Here is an 18,890-nt window from a genome sequence, read left to right as displayed (position 1 = left end):
TTATTCATAGAAAAACATAGAAATATATTATAACAGAGAACAAAATGGAAAATTTCTATGAAACATATTTTCTTAAACAAACAACGTCGGAAAGTATGAAATTCCGCACTTCTGCTCAGTTTTATTCAGTGGCAATGTAAACAGATTCTAGATGTAAACATTTTCGAGAAAATGCTGTCTGTGTGTTCAGTGCTACGTAAACAAAGTTGTAGGTTAGTAAAGAGTAGTACGTTTGGCGTTATTTGTTAAAAATACATAGAAATGCGAGTGGTTTTATTTAAATTTCGGGCTTCGTAAAATCGCCGTTTGGCCCAGCGTGCAACGTCTCCGTCGCGGTGACGGCACTATTGCTCTCGAGCGAGCATGTACCGTTCGAATTCCAAACAGTACGGGATTACCGATTGGTCGAGGCTCCCGGCGCCTTCCAATCGCGATGGCGTACATTCGTGATGTCACGAGGCGATATATAATAACGTGGCGCGCCATCCTCTGGCTCAGACCTCAGTTGGCTTTGAAATGAACGGAACGAGGTAATCCTCGGTGAGTTCTCGCTGCCTCGCACGCCCTTCGGGAGTGAGAGAAGCCGGGTGGTGGTTTTTCTTCGCCTCTCTTGAAAGCAGGAAAATAAGATAAATTCATCGCGAAGCCCAGTGTCGCGTATACAACACCAAGGATTATCAAAGCTAGTCATCGGACGCGTCCGCCGTTAGTTGTGAGCGTACGATTTATTAACCGTGTGCGGCGGGATAGAAATTTTGTACAAAGTGTCGGTAGAAGGAATAAAGGTGGGCCTGGAAGAGAGCCGTACGAAGGCATCGGTTCGATTATTGCGCGTTTGGTGCTCGTTAACAAAGAACAAGGAATTAGAAAGACGTTGCAAGTCGGATTAATTCCTGTTAGATACATACGTTCGTGTATCCGTAAGAAAAGCTTCGCGGAACCACGATGGATTGAAGAAGTTTTGACGAAACAAAAAGAGAGAGAATAAAGACTGGCGATGAGCACACTCGTACGATGAATTCCTTTATTGACTTCACGTAAGAGCGAACGCGTTTTACCTGCGGTGTTTTGGTTATATATATCTTCTTTCCTCCTAATAAATTAGTCGCTCTCGACTCGTTCGAGAGCCCTAGCGAAAAGCAGAAACATTAATTCGCTGATTAGCGAAAAGCTCTCGAAGCTGTACCTGAAACACGAGACGAAAATGGTTGGAAGTAACGGAACTATGATCGCGATTCGTCTTGTCCGCAGCAAATTGCGGAAACGGGAGGATCATTCGAACACTGTGCATCCGGAACCGACCGTTGTTCAAACGGCAACGTCGCCGATCTCCACGATCGTCGCGTCGTCCTATTCCGTCGAAGGTTGTTGCACGCAGATATCAACGACTACAACGTCAACGGATCTGGAAAATAACACAGCTGTTGAACAGGATAACGTCTACACCACGACCAATCCGACGGATCAATTCGTCTGGCAGTTTCCGCCTCCTTATCCACCGCCTCACACACCGGCGCAGTATGCGTTGTGCAACGACCAGGTTGGTACACTGTTTTCTTCTTACTTTTCTATTTCTTCCTTTTTTCCCTTCGAGCTTGTACTCTCGAAGGAAACGAGAACCGTCCCGTATCTCCTTTCTGTTCCTTCTTTGCTTCACGCCAGCTGCGCCAACCAGTAGAGCCAGTCAGGGCCGGCTCTAACCGTCAGCCAAATAGGCAACGAGTTTATGTGAGAGGGGGGGAGGGGGCCACTTTCAATGCATAAACACGAACTTATCGTAAAACACTTATTAACCTTTTCGGTACTGTCAACGGATAAATCCATCGGATAAAAGTTGGGGCACTGTGGGCTTAGCGTTGGGTTTTTCCGTTTTCGCGTAAACGATGGTAGTATAGATAGGTACTATGTTGGATCGAGTGCTGGTACCATGCTGTCAAATATTTCACACACAGGAAAATTATTGATCATGCAATACTACCGTTTCACCTTCGTATCGTTACTCTACGTGTACAGGGTGTTTGACCAACCCTGGAAAAAATTTTAATGGAGGATTCTAGAGGCCAAAATAAGACGAAAGTCAAGAATACCAATTTGTTGATAGAGGCTTCGTTAAAAAGTTATTAACACTTAAATTCAAAAATTCCAAATCGTTCTGGAAAAATTATATTTAGTTACAGGGGTAAATTACGAGCAATTTTGGTCATTACACATACCTCCAAATTCCTATCCATTTTCGAGAAAAAAAATCGGATAGATGCTGAAATTTTTAGACAAAATTAAAAAATTTCAAATCATACTAAAAAAATTCTTTTCGGTTGCGGGGGTCAATTACAATCATTTTTGGTCATTACACATACCCTCGAAATCCTACGCATTTTCGAGAAAAAAATTCCTTACCGAAAATCTAATTAGGTGAGTGACAAAAAAAAAAAATTTCAAATCGTTCTGGAAAAATTATTTTCGGTTGCGGGGGTCAATTACAATCATTTTTGGTCATTACACATACTCCCAAAATCCTACGCACTTTCGAGAAAAAAATTCGAGAAGGTGCGAAATTTTTCGACGAAATTAAAATATTTCAAATCGTTCTGAAAAAAATATTGTTAGCTGTGGGGGTCAATTGCAATCATTTTTGGTGAATAGACATACCCCCGAAATCTTGCGCATTTTCGAGAAAAAAATTCATTAGGGGCGGAACTTTAAACGTTAGTAACTTTTTAACGAAGCCTCCATCAACAAATTGGTATTCTTGATTTTTGTCTTATTTTGGCCTCTAGAATCCCCCATTAAAATTTTTCCCAGAGGTGAAAATGGTTTTGAGAAACGTTTAACCCCTTAACATTCGTGCCCAAATCTGACTACTGTGAAAAACGATATTTGTTTAATCTAATGGTTAAAGGATGATAATTGTTTTCTTTCAAATTATACGTTGGGTACAACATTGTAAGTAACAAAAACCGCATTGTTAGAAACAAATTCAATGAAGAAAACTGATCACTCTTGGTCAACGAAAAATATGAGCGTTAAGGGGTTAAGTGAAATAAATATGAATATCGGTTATGTTATGTCTGTAATGAGTGACAAAAATAGGTTAAATGGCCCAAGTTTTTATATTATTAATTACACAGTACCGAAAAGGTTAACACCTATAATATAAGACTTTTTACTATGAAACTAAAAAAAACATTTCTCAAACTTGCTGCTGGTTTAACAGGTTGTTGATACGTGACTGTGACGCCAATTTCCTATATCTAAAATGTCCTGAATGTTTGTGAAACATGGAAAATTTGATAATTCAATGGTGAATTTGTTATTTTACAGCATTCCTAATTAAATTAATGTATATTTGCAATTTTACATAAGTTCCAAACGCCGGTCACCAGTGACCACCGCAACAGTAAATGTGTCAATGATTGAAACAAATTACGAAAAATTTCGAACCTGTAGACAAAAGACAATGTTCACATATTTATTCTAATTCCACTGTATAACAAAGTTTTTCTAAATTTCGAAAATTAGATGAATTAACGATTAATCGACTTTCGTTAAAAAAAGTTGCAAAGTTCAAACATAACCTCGTTGAGATTATTTGTTTGCATGTTTTTGAAAAGTCTTTTAATGGGGTTTCACTTTTGTTTTTACGATACGACTATGTAACGTGTAGTTTAATTTAGATTTATGCAGTTATTATTATAAGAGCATCTGTTTCTGAGGGTAACAGCTCGCAGAGTAGGTCAACCTATGTCTATCCTTGACCATAATTATGGACCACTACTGAAAATGCTTAATTTAGAATCGTTGCATGATTCTAGAATAGCAACAGACTTTACATTTCCATTCAAAATTATTAATAGATATATTACGACCTCTTTTATGAGAAATAATTAACATGTTGACTGTTACGTTAGTTATCTATTGAAATGTTCTTAACATTTATTCAAATCATAGTGTGAAAAGTAGAAATATTTATAAGTTTAATAATATATTCGGTATTTTATAGACTGCTCAATGACAGTAATATAGTTGTAAAATTGTAGTTATAAACCCATAGATACCAATAAATAATATTAAGTAATAGTAATTCTAAAAAAATTAGAATTTTATTGTTAATATGGCTGTCCATCGGTGTTGCTTGGGGCCCCGCGTACCTTTGAGCCGGGCTTTAAAGCCAGTATTACTAGATTTCACTGGTTTATCCCTTGCTCGCCAGGATATCTCGAGGGCCCTAACGGTCATTGATATTCCATTCAAAAAGTTACCGTAATTTTCATTGTGTAAATACGAGAACAACGGTAACAAATACAATGACTAGCATGTACTGTCTTAAAAAGTGCAAACAATGCAATTAACAGTAAAAAGTATTGGTAACATTTGCACATGTTCAATTATATCAATATTACATTTAATATAAAATTTAATTTAACTAATCTACTAAAATACATGCCCCCGCTGATAAAAATTAATAAATTAGTAATGCAAACAGAAAACTTCGTCAGTTAGTATTTTTTAAATATTTGAAAAGCACAATCGAGTCATTAAAGCACATTCATTGACCGTAATGCATTATACTCGATTACAGTGTATTGGAAACAGTTAATTACGAGATATTTTTACTAGTGAATTACACATACGTTACCCTAATGTAGCATTATGATTAATTCTGTTCAGTATACACTTGCTATAATCTACTTTGTTTGCTTTCGAATTAGTAATATTTAGCACAACGGGGACATTCTTTTTATCAGGGATGATTGGCATTCTTAAGAATATGCATGAGTCATTCGTAATGTATCATACTTCTTTTTCACAACTGGTTTCTTGCAAAAGTATACGAGTTGTAGAATAAACTTAAGTATGAAATAAAAGTTTAAAGGATGTTTTAATCATCGATAATGACTAATGTCTATTTTCATGAAACGAATCGACTGTTGAAATTTAATATAATCGGAAACGAGCACAGAAAGTTAGAACTACTGTGTAACTTGTGCTACTGTCGCATTTAATTCCATTAAAAATTTAACTTTTTCCGTTTCGTGTAATTGTAAAACCTAATGACGCGTATGGTATACACGGTGTATAGTTTGAGAGGGTTAAAACAAATCCAGAATATGGTTGGTGACGATAAGACTTTTTAAAATTGTAGTCAATAATAGTCGATGGCGCTATCGATTCTCCAAGGACGAGGCTTACGGGCAGACGGCCTGGCAAACGAGTTGTAAGGTCGAGGCTCAGTCCCAGGCTCGCCGCCAGAAAAATCCCAAACAATCGGCAACGTTGCCACTTCTACTCTGCTTTGTTGCCGTTATGACACCGTACGTTTCAGTTTCATGCTCCACTTACCGACAGATCTTTACTACTTTCCCATATACCCTCGCTAGTTTTGAACTATTCTCGTTATCAGGGCTCGATTACGCGTGACAGTCGAGAATAGGCGGCTCGAACTTCCTATACTTCGTCTCATACTTACATACATCGAAATTATAAATCGTCGCGATGTCGCATAATGGAAACCATATTTCCATGCTTGTGATGTAAGACCCCTCGTGGCGTCATTCCTCATGTTCGATTAAGAACACGTGGAACTTATCATTTCCGGAACTAAGATAAGATTGTATTTTTATAATTTTATTCGATACGTTATGCAATTTGTACCACGAAGTATGTAGTAATCGTTCGACGAATTCATCTTTTGTGATGCAAATCTCTAGACGTGATTTAGAAACGATCAAAGTCCCTCGTCTGTTATATTTCGTGGTAAATGATACATCGAACGACGTAGACCAGGTTTCGTTTCGTTGCACTTACCGTTGTACTTCGTAACACCTTAATAACTCTTTGTAAGTGTTCGGTTGCCATTCGTTTGCTTTATTGTAGCTAATACGCGGAAAACGACTCAATGTTTGAACTCGTTCCCCCAACCGACGTAACCGCCAACGTCATTCATTACAACTGTTAATTCCACGTACGCTACCTATATGTCTTTGGGACTTCCCACACGGCAGTTCTCGTAACAGGTCCTACGCGTTTATATTCACATTCGCGATTTTATTTGAAAAAGAAAAAAAGACAATCTATCCAAGATTTGCCTCTTATTTCATTTCTATAATTGACTCTGTGCTTGTCTGGCCGGTCACGTGTCGGGGAAACGTCTAGAATTTGATTTCTTGTAATCCAGCCAGTTGATTTTAACGTCGTTGGCGACCGTTGGTCGGTTGCGTCCTTGCGGCGTCGCGACGTTGAATTTTCCGTCCCGACGAATCGTGAATGTTACTATGTTGGGTGTTTTGAACGGTTAGACGCACCTAAAAACCCGCTTTTACACCCCTCTGGCTGTTTCTAAATTTAGCGTGGGTGGACGGTCACGACAGTTTGCCAAACAGCTAGACTTCGTACAGGGTGCAGCTGTCTTATAACCGACAAAATAATGTCTCTCCTTGACGACGCGTACAGTATCTGGCATTATTCCTGCAATACCGTTGCCACGATTGGTTAAAACGACGACGATATTTTCATTCCACGTCTCCCGCGCGAATCTTCGTAATCTTTTTCTGTTCACGTGTTGTCTAGCCGTCTGCTGTTCCTATAGTCGTCTCGCATACCCCGACGTCTCAGTTTCTCCTTTTTGTTCTTCGAACACAGCTTTCTGGCCCCCTGTCGATAGGTTTTGCAACATCGCACCCGGACACACGATACTGTATATCGTGCTTTTTCGGTCGCGGCAGTGCACTTTCCACTGTTTCCATGCTTCGTAGATCGCACTATAGTCGCATCGTTACGTACTATATCGAAAGTCGTAATTCTTGCATGACCTTACTGTCATCCGTATGCTCGCGTGACTGTATCGAAGGATTTTTAAACTTTATTTCTATACTTTAAAAATACTAAAGCTAAATGTAATAACTGAAGCTAAATGAGGGTTATGTTGATACATGAATTTTCAATATTATCGATTACTTTCGACTATTCACGTTCTATATTTATTATTATTTCTATACTTTTTCGAAGTATGGATAAACTAAAGCTAAATGAGGGTTATGTTGGTACTCGATGAATTTTTCGATATTATCGATTACTTTCGACTGTTCACGTTCTATATTTATTATTATTTCTATACTTTTTCGAAGTATGCATAAACTAAAGCTAAATGAGGGTTATGTTGATACTTGAATTTTCAATATTATCGATTACTTTCGACAGTTCACGTTCTATATTTATTATTTTTTCTATACTTCTTCGAAGTATGCATAAACTAAAGCTAAATGAGGGTTATGTTGATACTTGAATTTTCAATATTATCGATTAATTTTGACTATTCACGTTCTATATTTATTACTATTACTTTTATTTTGCAAATATCTTGGAAAGACAATCAACATCTGATCTGACCATTGGGAACAACAGATATAGGGTGTTCAACCACCCCTGGAAAAAATTTTAATGGGAGATTCTAAAGACCAAAATAAGACTGTTGGCTTCGTTAAAAAGTTATTAAAGTTCCACTCGTATTAAATTTTTTTCTCGAAGATGGGTAGGATTTCAGGGGTAGGTCTATTCACCAAAAATGATTGTAATTGACCCCCACAACTGAAAATAATTTTTCCAGAACAATTTGAAATTTTTTAATTTTGTCGAAAAATTTCACACCTCGAATTTTTTTCTCGAAAATGGGTAGGATTTCGGGGGTAGGTCTATTTACCAAAAATGATTATAATTGACCCCCGCAACCGAAAATAATTTTTCTAGAACGATTTGAAATTTTTTAATTTTGTCGAAAAATTTCACAACTTTTCGAATTTTTTTCTAGAAAATGGGTAGGATTTCGGAGGTAGGTCTATTCACCAAAAATGATTATAATTGACCCCCGCAACCGAAAATAATTTTTCTAGAACGATTTGAAATTTTTTAATTTTGTCGAAAAATTTCACACCTTCTCGAATTTTTTTCTCGAAAGTGGATAGGATTTCGGGGGTAGGTCTATTCACCAAAAATGATTATAATTGACCCCCGCAACCGAAAATAATTTTTCTAGAACGATTTGAAATTTTTTAATTTTGTCGAAAAATTTCACACCTTTTCGAATTTTTTTCTCGAAAGTGGGTAGGATTTCGGGGGTATGTCTATTCACCAAAAATACTTGTAATTGGTCCCTGTAACTAAATATAATTTTTTTAGAATGATTTGAAAAATTTTTTTTTCGTTGAAAAATTTCACACCTTCTCGAATTTTTTTCTCGAAAGTGGGTAGGATTTCGGGGGTAGGTCTATTCACCAAAAATGCTTGTAATTGACCCCTGTAACTAAATATAATTTTTTTGGTATGATTTGAAATTTTTTAATTTCGTCTAAAAATTTCAGTATCTACTTGAATTTTTTTCTCGAAAGTGGGTAGGATTTCAGGGTTATCTCTCTTCACCAAAAATGATTGTAAATGAGCCCCTCAACCAAAAATAATTTTTTCAGAATGATTTGAAATTTTTTAATAACTTTTTAATGAAGCCTCAGTCAAGAGATTGATATTGAACACCCTGTATAGACTTTTAAATTCATCATATCGATTATTCGGAATAAAAGTTACCCATAAAAGTTAAAAACAGTTATTTTCATAGTCTTTTCAAATCTTGTTTAAATATATTAGAACACAACTAAGTCTAAATAAACATGTAACTGTGCCATTGTTTTCTAACCAGTAGAAAATAATACACGTGACACACGTCTTGCGTTAGCCAAAATGCTAATGGATTATAAGTCATCAAATTAATCGCAAAATTTACTGAGCCACTGTCTCGATACGTGTTTCTGGCCAAAGGTCTGTTACAGACTCAATACACAATTTGTTGAAAAACCAGTTGCAGGGCTGTCGTTGAGAAATTGTTCGAAAAGTGCGTCGTAAAAATTTCTATACACAAGTGATAATTAATAAAGATTGTATTAACTTGGTTTATTTTTTATTTGTTTTAATTAACTATGTCTGTGTGTTGCCTCAGGATACCCTTGTACACGCGCTACCGTCGGACAGGCCTGGATTCGCAAAGGGTTTCCGTAAGAATATCGGGGGACGCTGGCGACGCCTGGTAAAACGGAAACCGGAAACGGAGACTTGTGCCATTCCTCCCGAACTGAAGGATCAGTTGAAGACGATCTATGTCTATTGACGACCAGAAATCGTTCCATCGTTGTTTGTTTCTTTACGATCCTTCCATTACTCAGTAATCAATGCTTTCTTGTACGTAAGATAGATATTGTATCGAGGAAAGGAGAAGACATAAGAGTAAGGAGTATACGAGTAAACGAAAAGGTAAAACGAATGCAGCGGTTCGAGCGATGGGATGTCTTTGCGATAGAGAGAGAGAGAGAAAAAAAGTATCACAGGATATATTTATTCTATACGATCGACAAAGGTGTTAAATTTCAAAGGTTACGATACCTCTTGCGAAACATATCGAGAAAAAAAAGTGCCTAAAAATACCTTCCTGAACAAGTCAGACACGTGTGGGAAAAAAAAGAACATCTCCTTTTAACACTGTATTTTTGTAAGAATATACTATCGGAGTCGCGATGAAACTGGGTCGTAGTTGTATAGGATACAGTGATATATTATAAAAGTATAGAGAAAAAGGGAATAAATTTGTTACCATACTGTTTACTATAGTTTATCATCGAATGTAACCGAGGGCAAACGCGTGTTTCCGTTAACGAGACGAGAGAAAAGTTCTTTTAACACGTTCACTGTCAGATCAAAACCGTGCAATATTCTGGAAAAGTAAAATTCTGATTTCAAACCATTGTAAGCTACATAACCTAAAATTTGTTTCAGTACTTAGTTGTGTAACCTCGTTAAAATTCATAATTTCTATTCGAATTTATTTTTCTCAGCGTCTTAACTTGAGAATTAATTTTTCTGATATCATAATGGTAAATTCTGTCATCTATATGTGGGTGACGTGGCAGTCAAAGTGTTAAAATTGCTGTTTGCGCGTTGCTTCATCGCTCGTGTATGCAATGGGATAGAAGTTATTAGACTTCGATACGCAGGACGATGTCGTCAAGAACTTCATGAGACTGAAATGTAAAGTGTACGATAAAACATGAGTTACCTCGTAGCTTTTGTGTACGTTTTTACATGATTAATAGGAGAAATCATTTTCGAATCATTAGTATTAATGTATACCTGAGAATATACGACCGTGTCGGAGCTGCCTTCCTAGGCTTCTGTTCTTCTATGTTTCTCTTCTGGCAGCTTTGTTGCTGTGTAAATAGGTGTATAATGTAACGAAGGCGCAAAACTACTTCTGATTCTTATAATGGCCGACCGTTAAAAGTAAATCCCTGAATTTCCTCTGTACGTACAATTTAAAACTTTACAAACTGAGAACTGGAAGCGTAGATGCATTTTTTTTGAGTGACAGAGTTTAACACGTTCACTGCCAGATCAAAACCGTATAATATTCTGCAGAAGTAAAATTTTGATTTTAGACCATTGCAAGCTGTGTAATCTAAAATTTATTTCGGTACTTATTTTTGTAACCTTATTAAACTTCACAAATTCTATTCAAATTCATTTCCCTCGACATCTTAACTTGAGAATTGATTTTTCTAGTATCATAATGGTGAATCCTGTCATCCATATATGGGTGACGTGGCAGTCAAAGTGTTAAACTGTAGGTCTCAATAAATTGTTTAAGAGTCAGCTGTTTATCGGTTAAAAGAACATTGAATTAATACTCATCGAAAGACCGGTCACCACGAAATAACTAAAGAGGCATTATTTTATTCGATAAAACGATGGTTTTTACCATAATAGATTTTAATCCTCTTTATCAATATGTTATTTTATGTAAGATAATAGAAAATGATATAAAGGGTAAGCGAATCGATAAAAAACAAAATTGATATGTGTTTGCTATAGATGACAGTAGAATGAAGAAACCAATTTCTTAATCAGGAAGTCGTTAACGTTCGACAAAAAGAAAAGAAATTCGTAAAAATGCAAAAAAGAAAATGGTTTCTTTTCTACGGTACAATGAAAACACATTTTCAACGTAATAAATTCATTGATTTGAACGATGCTTCTTTAGCTATTTTATGATAATTGATTTCTTAAAACAATCAACAGTATTTATCATTAATTTACTCAAAAAACTGTGTGTATTTCGACGAATAATAAAACGCTTTCACGTTAATAGAAATCTCAAAGAAATACAAATTCACATGTACGAACAGCAACAAATAAAAGACGAAAGAAGGAAAAAAAATACTCGTGCGCGTTAAGTAATTTAAAAACAAGAAACATGTAGTATTAACACTGGACAAACGAGTTTACCTGGAAGATTCTATCCAGGGATCTTTTGATTTGCGACTTACGCCAAGTTTTCAAAGTTTCAATTTTAACACCGTTAAAATAAAAAATAAGTAACGATATGGACTTGATGTAAAAGATATTCGTTATGAAACAATTCGTTGAGACTTATAATTTGATCTATGCTTCCGGTTCTCTTTTTGCTAGTATGTTGTATAGGGAAAGATGGAGTCGAAAAAATGCTGATACAAAGCTGCGCTCGACCAGAATCGTTTCTTCTCCCTTAAAGTGGAAATGACGTAGCATTTCGTAGGTACTTGTAACATAGGCTAATTTAAGATTGTTAATACTATTCAACAGCTCATATTGAGCTCGTACTACAGACTAATATGGTATTTTACTTGTATTGTTGTATTAAGCAATACCCGTGTCCTGAAACGTGGCTGAATATTGATCGATCAAACTTTTATGGAACAAATAGATCCTTATCTGATGTTGAGCCACGTTTTCGTAGTAATCTAACTATTTGTGTCTGTATTAAGCGTATATTTTGCACGCGTGGCTTTTACGCAACTGTGGCATGATTGATAATTTATGCAGAGTGAATCAAATGAAAATACTAAAAAAAAAAAAAGAAAAAAATAACAAAAAGAAGCAAATGTTACCTGTGCATATTGCAACAACTTTTTATCATACGTGAAAAGATTGTAACAACGTTCCTTCACGGCAGAACCTTTTAACTCTTTATTGTAGAATGTAAATATTTTCTAGCATCATTTGTTTATCACCAGTATGATGGAATAATGTTTTAGCGCAATACAAATACTTTAAGAATTAATAACGTGCCTACATCCGTGTACAATAAAATGTTTTTATAAATGATGAAATCCAGATGGAATTGTGGAACATATCCATCACCTAGTCACATGATAATAATTGTTCAAAAAACTTGTATTGTAAACATTTCGGTGCAGCTTGAATTTTTCCTCGTGAATACGTGTCTGAATACAACAATATCAAATAAAGTATTCAAAAGGATATATTATATGTGCTCTTATTCCATATCACTTAAGCAGGTATTCTACTGTAAAACGTGTATTTTTAGGTCTTCTTTACGCGAGGTACTAGACAACTCTTTTTGCCAGAATTGCTTAACATTGATTAATATTTATGAAATACGTAGATAGTTTTTCAAAGTAATCATACTTGACAGTACTATATACTACACGTTTGAAATGAAAAAACGAAAGAAGATTCTCAATTAAATTAAGTTTGGCTATATGTAATTTAAATAATTGTATGAATAGAATAGATCTTTGCTTCGAGATAGTCAAATTGACGGGACGTCATTAGTCGAAGATTAAATCTTGATTTCTCGCGGGGGTTGATCGATTTATGGCGTAATGAATTAACACCTTGCTCGACTGTCTCGATATGTGTTCACGGGTCAATGCAATGCAAACGTATTGACAAGTCCGTGACATTCACGTGCAGCGATGACTCTGCGTTGCAACATTGACGCAGTTCTTATCTGATGTTAATTGGATGCGATCGTTTATGCATATGAATGCTCGTATTGCCAAGGTCAGGTATGACTTATTCATATCTTCGAAACTTTACAAGGGTCGTAAAAGCAGCAATTTATCGTAGAAGTTACACAATTTTAGTTGCTAAAAGTTGTAAATGTGTTTACGATTGTGTAAAACCTGTTGGACGATAGCAAAGCTTTTGCACCCCAAATTAACCCTTTTGCAGATTATATTTACCTTATTACTAATCAAATTCACCCTTTTACAAATAAAATTTATCTTATGAGTCGACCACTCCTGGGAAAAATTTTAATGGGGAATTCTAGAGGCCAAAATAACACGAAAATCAAGAATACTAATTTGTTGGTGGAGGCTTCGTTAAAAAGTTATTAACGTTTAAAGTTCCGCCAGTATTGAATTTTTTTCTCGAAAATGCGCAAGATTTCGGGGGTATGTCTATTAACCAAAAATGATTGCAATTGACCTCCACATCTAACAATATTTTTTTCAGAACGATTTGAAATATTTTAATTTCGTTGAAAAATTTAGGCGCCAAATTAGATTTTCGGTAAGGAATTTTTTTCTCGAAACTGAGTAGGATTTCGGGGGTATGTGTAATGACCAAAAATGATTGTAATTGACCCCCACAGATAACAATATTTTTTTTAGAACGATTTGAAATATTTTAATTTCGTTGAAAAATTTAGGCGCCAAATTAGATTTTCGGTAAGGAATTTTTTTCTCGAAACTGAGTAGGATTTCGGGGGTATGTCTATTAACCAAAAATGATTGCAATTGACCCCCACATCTAACAATATTTTTTTCAGAACGATTTGAAATATTTTAATTTTGTTGAAAAATTTAGACGCCAATTTAGATTTTCGGTAAGGAATTTTTTTCTCGAAACTGAGTAGGATTTCGGGGGTATGTCTATTCACCAAAAATGATTGCAATTGACCCCCGCAGCTAACAATATTTTTTTTAGAACGATTTGAAATATTTTAATTTTGTTGAAAAATTTAGGCGCCAATTTAGATTTTCGGTAAGGAATTTTTTTCTCGAAACTGAGTAGGATTTCGGGGGTATGTCTATTCACCAAAAATGATTGCAATTGACCCCCACAGCTAACAATATTTTTTTTAGAACGATTTGAAATATTTTAATTTCGTCGAAAAATTTCACATCTTCCCGAATTTTTTTCTCAAAAGTGAGTAGGAATTCAGGGGTATGTGTAATGACCAAAAATGATTGTAATGGACCTCTGCAACTGAAAATAATTTTTCCAGAACGATTTGAAATTTTTGAATTGTTAATAACTTTTTAACGAAGCTTCCATCAACAAATTGGTATTTTTGATTTTCGTCTTATTTTGGCCTCTAGAATCCCCCATTAAAATTTTTCCCAGGGTTGGTTGAACACCCTGTATAGTAATAAATATGTATTGTTAAGTGTTGTTGCATCCGTTTTTATTTTGGATTTAATAGAGTGAATTCAATAACTTGTCATTGGATTTTATTTTTCGTACAATGGTTTAAGGACATAAAGTAAGAGACAGGAGGATTAATTTTTAGTGGATAAATATGATCTACAAATAGGTTAACTTGGGGAACAAAACCTGTAAAGTAGAAAAAAATTTATATTTAGGTACAAATTTCAAATCTATGTAAATAAAATATTTTTTCGTTGAACGAAATTTATTGATTTTTCATGTTCTTTTTAATATTGCAACACTACTTAAGCTAATATAACTAATTTTTCGAATTTCTAAATTTTCTAAAACAAAACATTTATTCATAAATTTTATATAAACTTCTTTCTCTGTTTGATCTCTAGATTAAGTTCGTGGCGTTTGGCAGAAAAGTCATAGGACACCCTGTATATTGCAATTGAGTAAATAGTTTAGTAATATACTTTATTAATTGCTGGTGCAATACGATCAACAATTTCTCAACATCGAATCACTTCGACTGTGTTGCAACATACGACAAAAGTCGTTTTTAATGCAACCTATAGATATTTCGAATAAAAATGATTAATCTCAATTACTGCAATCACAAATTACAGCACGTTCGCTTTGTTCTACGATTAGTGATGGGATTTGTAGCATTTCGAATTTATATACATATGTATACGTCCAAGAATTCGAATCAATTCAAGACTTTTAAAAGTTGTAAGCTTCGAATTATATTCGAAACGATTCAAATCATCAGCCTTAAAAGCTTCGAAACGTCCATCACCATCGACGACAAATCGAATCCCGCCATAGAACGTTTCCCACGTTTATTACTGCATTTGTTTACGTATTTAGGAAAAATAATTGAAACTCACAGACGATAACGGACAGCACCGATGCCGACAGATGCGTTATAAATTGAACAATATAGTAAACGAAGATCTACTACCATTTTATCTTGATTATCTGATTCTAAAACATGGAGAAGGATCCAGTGTTTCCATGAGTTTGCATCGAAACATACGTGGGCAATTTTGAAAGATAAGCGGTAAATAAGTATTGTTTAAATGTCTAACGCTGATGCAATGGAAAATGAAAACGATCCAGTGGTTAAAGAGGTTAGTAAGCCGATTTTTATCTTTTTTTTTCTTACTGTTTACATCGTTTACGAAACGTGGCAGTTTTAGGTTATGCATTTCAATTGTTATAACGTTCGTTTTCTCCACGCCTAATGTATATTTTTAATTTTTTTAACGACAGAGAATAATTAGTTACCTTATTCACAGGTTATTTACTTCGATAAATTGAATTCTTATTTTTAAACAATCCTCGTGAATTAGAATTATATCAGAGTCAGGATACAAAAGATATTATACTTGCAGTTCGATATAAACGGAAGTAAAGAGCTTGAATTTCGTTTTTAGATTCCAGTGTTTCTTTCGAAAACACTAGCGGATAAACTTTTTATTTTTCAATATCCGGTCAGGCCTGTTCACGAAGGTTACGATAATTCGACCTTCTTGAAAACCTCTATAAAACCGAGAAATCAAGAAGTCCTCATAGAAGTGGCGATAGATACGCATAGTGTTAATTACGATCAAAGTAAAGGTGAGCAGATTGCAATTAATGCAGATGGAGATTCAAAAGGTAATCAAGATGATGGTAACAAAGCATTCAACAGGTACTCAAACATATATCGTTTGTCATAGTAGCGAATGATTTGTTTCATTTTTGTTGCTTACGATAGATTTTATATTTCAGCAATTTCATGGATAAGACTGTGCTACAATCGTCTAGAGCACTGCCGAACTGTTCCAATTATGCGGTTGGTGTTTTCCAAGACGGAGAATTACATTTAACGCCGTTAAGAGGAATTGTTCAAATGCGTCCGCAATTTAATTACCTCGATAAGAGCGACCAACGTATAAGAGACGAAGCCAAAAATACAGGCGATGGTAGCATCTGTATAAATTGTGCGATACAATTTAATCAAAATTATTTACAGTCATGTTTAATATATAGATTTTGAGGAGGACGAAGAAGGACCGAAACAAGTTAATGTTACTTTTGCTAGACAGAAGCCAGAGTTTATAAAGAAGATGCAGGAGAAATCTTTCCAACATCATGCGCAGAAAAGTTTGGAGGAAAGATGGATTCATACAAACTATATTCCAGCGAATAGCACGCAAGCAGAGGTTAATATTTTTGTTAGTTTCATCGTTGATACAAAGATAATTACTGCCTATATTTATTATGAAAATATACGTATGCGTGTATTTTCAGCTTACACGTTTGGAAATGTTTTGTTCCACTACGGATGAAACTGTAAATACATTGAATTTATCGACTCAGCAATATTTAGAATTATTAGTACCAAGAGAGAAAGAGGACAATTTAAAAACGGCTGTTTCTAATGCCACAACGTCCCTTAATTATATTAGAACTTTACCTCTTCTTGATCAAATTAAAATACTTATGAAAGATGGTTAGTGATTTTGAATATCGTGTATATTCATCTTGAAACGATGTATACTAACACCGACAAATTTTTGCAGCCAAAGTTATATCCTTTATACAGTTACGATCGATTTTATCATCGGATCAAGAAACGGCGGCCATTTTAAAATATTTACAGCAAGTAGCGGTTTTAGTACAGGGGAATTGGGTTGTAAGTAGCGAATTGGTATATCCAAAAGACAGTATTTCATCGCATAACGGCATTCCTGCGGAACTTATGTGTAGAGCTAGGGATTATATTGTAAGTGTCGCGTGCTCGATGCAGTTCTATTCAAACAGAACGCCAGCTAATTGAGAACGTAAATTTTAGTTGTTGTCGTTCACGGAACACGAATTCCTGGACAGAAAAACAATCTCGACGGTTGTTAAATTACCCGCCGACGAAATTAAAGAAATATTTACGAACTTAGCGATACGGAAACCTAAAAAGGGTTGGCAATTGATAATTCCGCCTACTAAAGAATTTATCGAGAGGTACGGCAATGATGTTTTTGTCTAATGAAATGAGAGGAGATCTATCAAAATTTATTACACGTTTCCGATAGGTATCCCGAAATAGCGCAAAGGCAGGAAATGTTTTGGGAAGCGAAACGTAAGTTTCTTCGCGAGGCAATGGAAGTTCAAAATCAAATTTCACAGCGTCAGAGGCGAAAGTCGAACAGGGAGTCCGTTGGATCTGAAAACGAGGAAAAGAACGTGGGCCGCGGGAGGAAAACTTTAAGAGATTCTTCGATGTCCGATAACGATAGCGCGACAGAACCAGTTAAACATAAAAAAACAATACGATCCCGCAAAGTATCCGAGACCACGTGACCAAAGTTGATGTGCGATTAAACGTGTATTATATTGCTACATATTGTTAATGTATTTGAAATTACGGAATCATCACACGTCTAGATAATATTACAACGTATCTGTTTCGATACACTGCCTAAATCTTATAATATACATGTATTCTTAAATTATTTAAATAGAATATTTTCTAGTCTCAAGTGATGCGTCAAGCAAACGACAATATAGGTTTCGAGTACTGTCCGTTCAAATGTAGAACTTCTGCATTTTGTTATCCTAGGTAATTGTAACAAAATCCAAGACGCTATGTTTGCTTTTTATAATGTCGTACATAGTGAAAATACGGTCACTATACAAATCACTTCGATGTTATTCTCTTATAAATAAAATGTACAGAAAGATGACGAATTTTGTCTAATCGTTGCTATTGCGAACAAATCTATTATTACGCGTGACATTGTCGATAGTTAATGGATAGTATGTACTATAATCGAAATTGTAAAAAGCATTCATTTATTGTTTCCAATAGTTACTTTCTGCACATCGTGGATCGATGATGACTTGAAAGCGTGGACTGAAAAAATGACTGATGTTTTTTATTTTACTAAAAATATTTTTATGAATAACGAAAAAAATAATGTAAAATCGTGATTAAATTTAGATAGAAATATATGTATACACTGTCATAACAGATGAATCATATATTGTACTTATTGTAATACTCAAGATGTACATATTTATAATATCGAAACTAATCTTTACACAGGGTGTTCGGCCAGTCCTGGGAAAAATTTTAATGGGAGATTCTAGAGGCCAAAATAAAACGAAAATCAAGAATACCAATTTGTTGATGGAGACTTCGTTAAAAAGTTATTAACAATTAAATTAAAAAATTTCAAATTGTTCTGGAAAAATTATTTTCGGTTGCGGGGGTTAATTACAATCATTTTTGGTCATTACACATACCCTCGAAATCCTACCCACTTTTTAGAAAAAAATTCGAAAAGCTGTTGAATTTTTCAACGGAAAAAAAAAATTTCAAATCGTTCTAAAAAAATTATTTTCAGTCGCGGGGGTCAATTACGATCATTTTTGGTCATTAAAGATACCCCCAAAATCCTACGCATTTTCGAGAAAAAAATTCTTTACCGAAAATCTAATTTGGCGCCTAAATTTTTCGACGGAAAAAAAAAATTTCAAATCGTTCTGGAAAAAATATTGTTAGCTGTGGGGGGCAATTGCAGTCATTTTTGGTGAACAGACATACCTCCGAAATCCTGCGCATTTTCGAGAAAAAAATTCCT

At 35.0% G+C, this 18,890-nt stretch overlaps 2 protein-coding genes across 5 annotated transcripts in view; both read left to right on the top strand.

Annotated features, from left to right (window-relative positions):
* The window catches only part of LOC143347130 (uncharacterized), a 90,617-nt gene extending 78,282 nt beyond the window's left edge, over positions 1-12,335 (top strand). For 2 of the 3 annotated variants that reach the window (XM_076776057.1, XM_076776056.1), the window contains 2 exons: positions 1,252-1,540; positions 8,984-12,335. In XM_076776057.1, coding sequence (XP_076632172.1) covers positions 1,252-1,540; positions 8,984-9,151 — 457 coding nt within the window. In that variant the 3' untranslated portion in view covers positions 9,152-12,335. The remainder of the gene's footprint in view (positions 1-1,251; positions 1,541-8,983) is intronic. The other variant, XR_013080555.1, reaches the window with a different exon arrangement.
* A 2,744-nt stretch (positions 12,336-15,079) lies between these two features.
* Positions 15,080-18,292, top strand: Polr3e (RNA polymerase III subunit E). 2 transcript variants are annotated; one of them, XM_076776042.1, is made up of 8 exons: positions 15,080-15,395; positions 15,764-15,958; positions 16,039-16,232; positions 16,300-16,472; positions 16,561-16,762; positions 16,833-17,035; positions 17,105-17,268; positions 17,340-18,292. In XM_076776042.1, exons 1-8 carry the CDS (start codon positions 15,358-15,360, stop codon positions 17,605-17,607), a joined length of 1,437 nt encoding a protein of 478 aa, XP_076632157.1. In that variant the 5' UTR covers positions 15,080-15,357; the 3' UTR covers positions 17,608-18,292. The 2 variants fall into 2 exon arrangements, with proteins under 2 accessions (XP_076632157.1, XP_076632156.1); XM_076776041.1 differs by having other exon boundaries at positions 15,081-15,395; positions 15,702-15,958.
* The last annotated feature ends 598 nt before the right edge of the window (positions 18,293-18,890 follow it).

This window comes from Colletes latitarsis, chromosome 10 (assembly GCF_051014445.1).
Source record: "Colletes latitarsis isolate SP2378_abdomen chromosome 10, iyColLati1, whole genome shotgun sequence".
Lineage (NCBI taxonomy): Eukaryota > Metazoa > Arthropoda > Insecta > Hymenoptera > Colletidae > Colletes > Colletes latitarsis.
The sequence above is the reverse complement of the archived record's forward strand: the minus strand, read 5'-3'. Positions and strand labels throughout refer to the sequence as shown.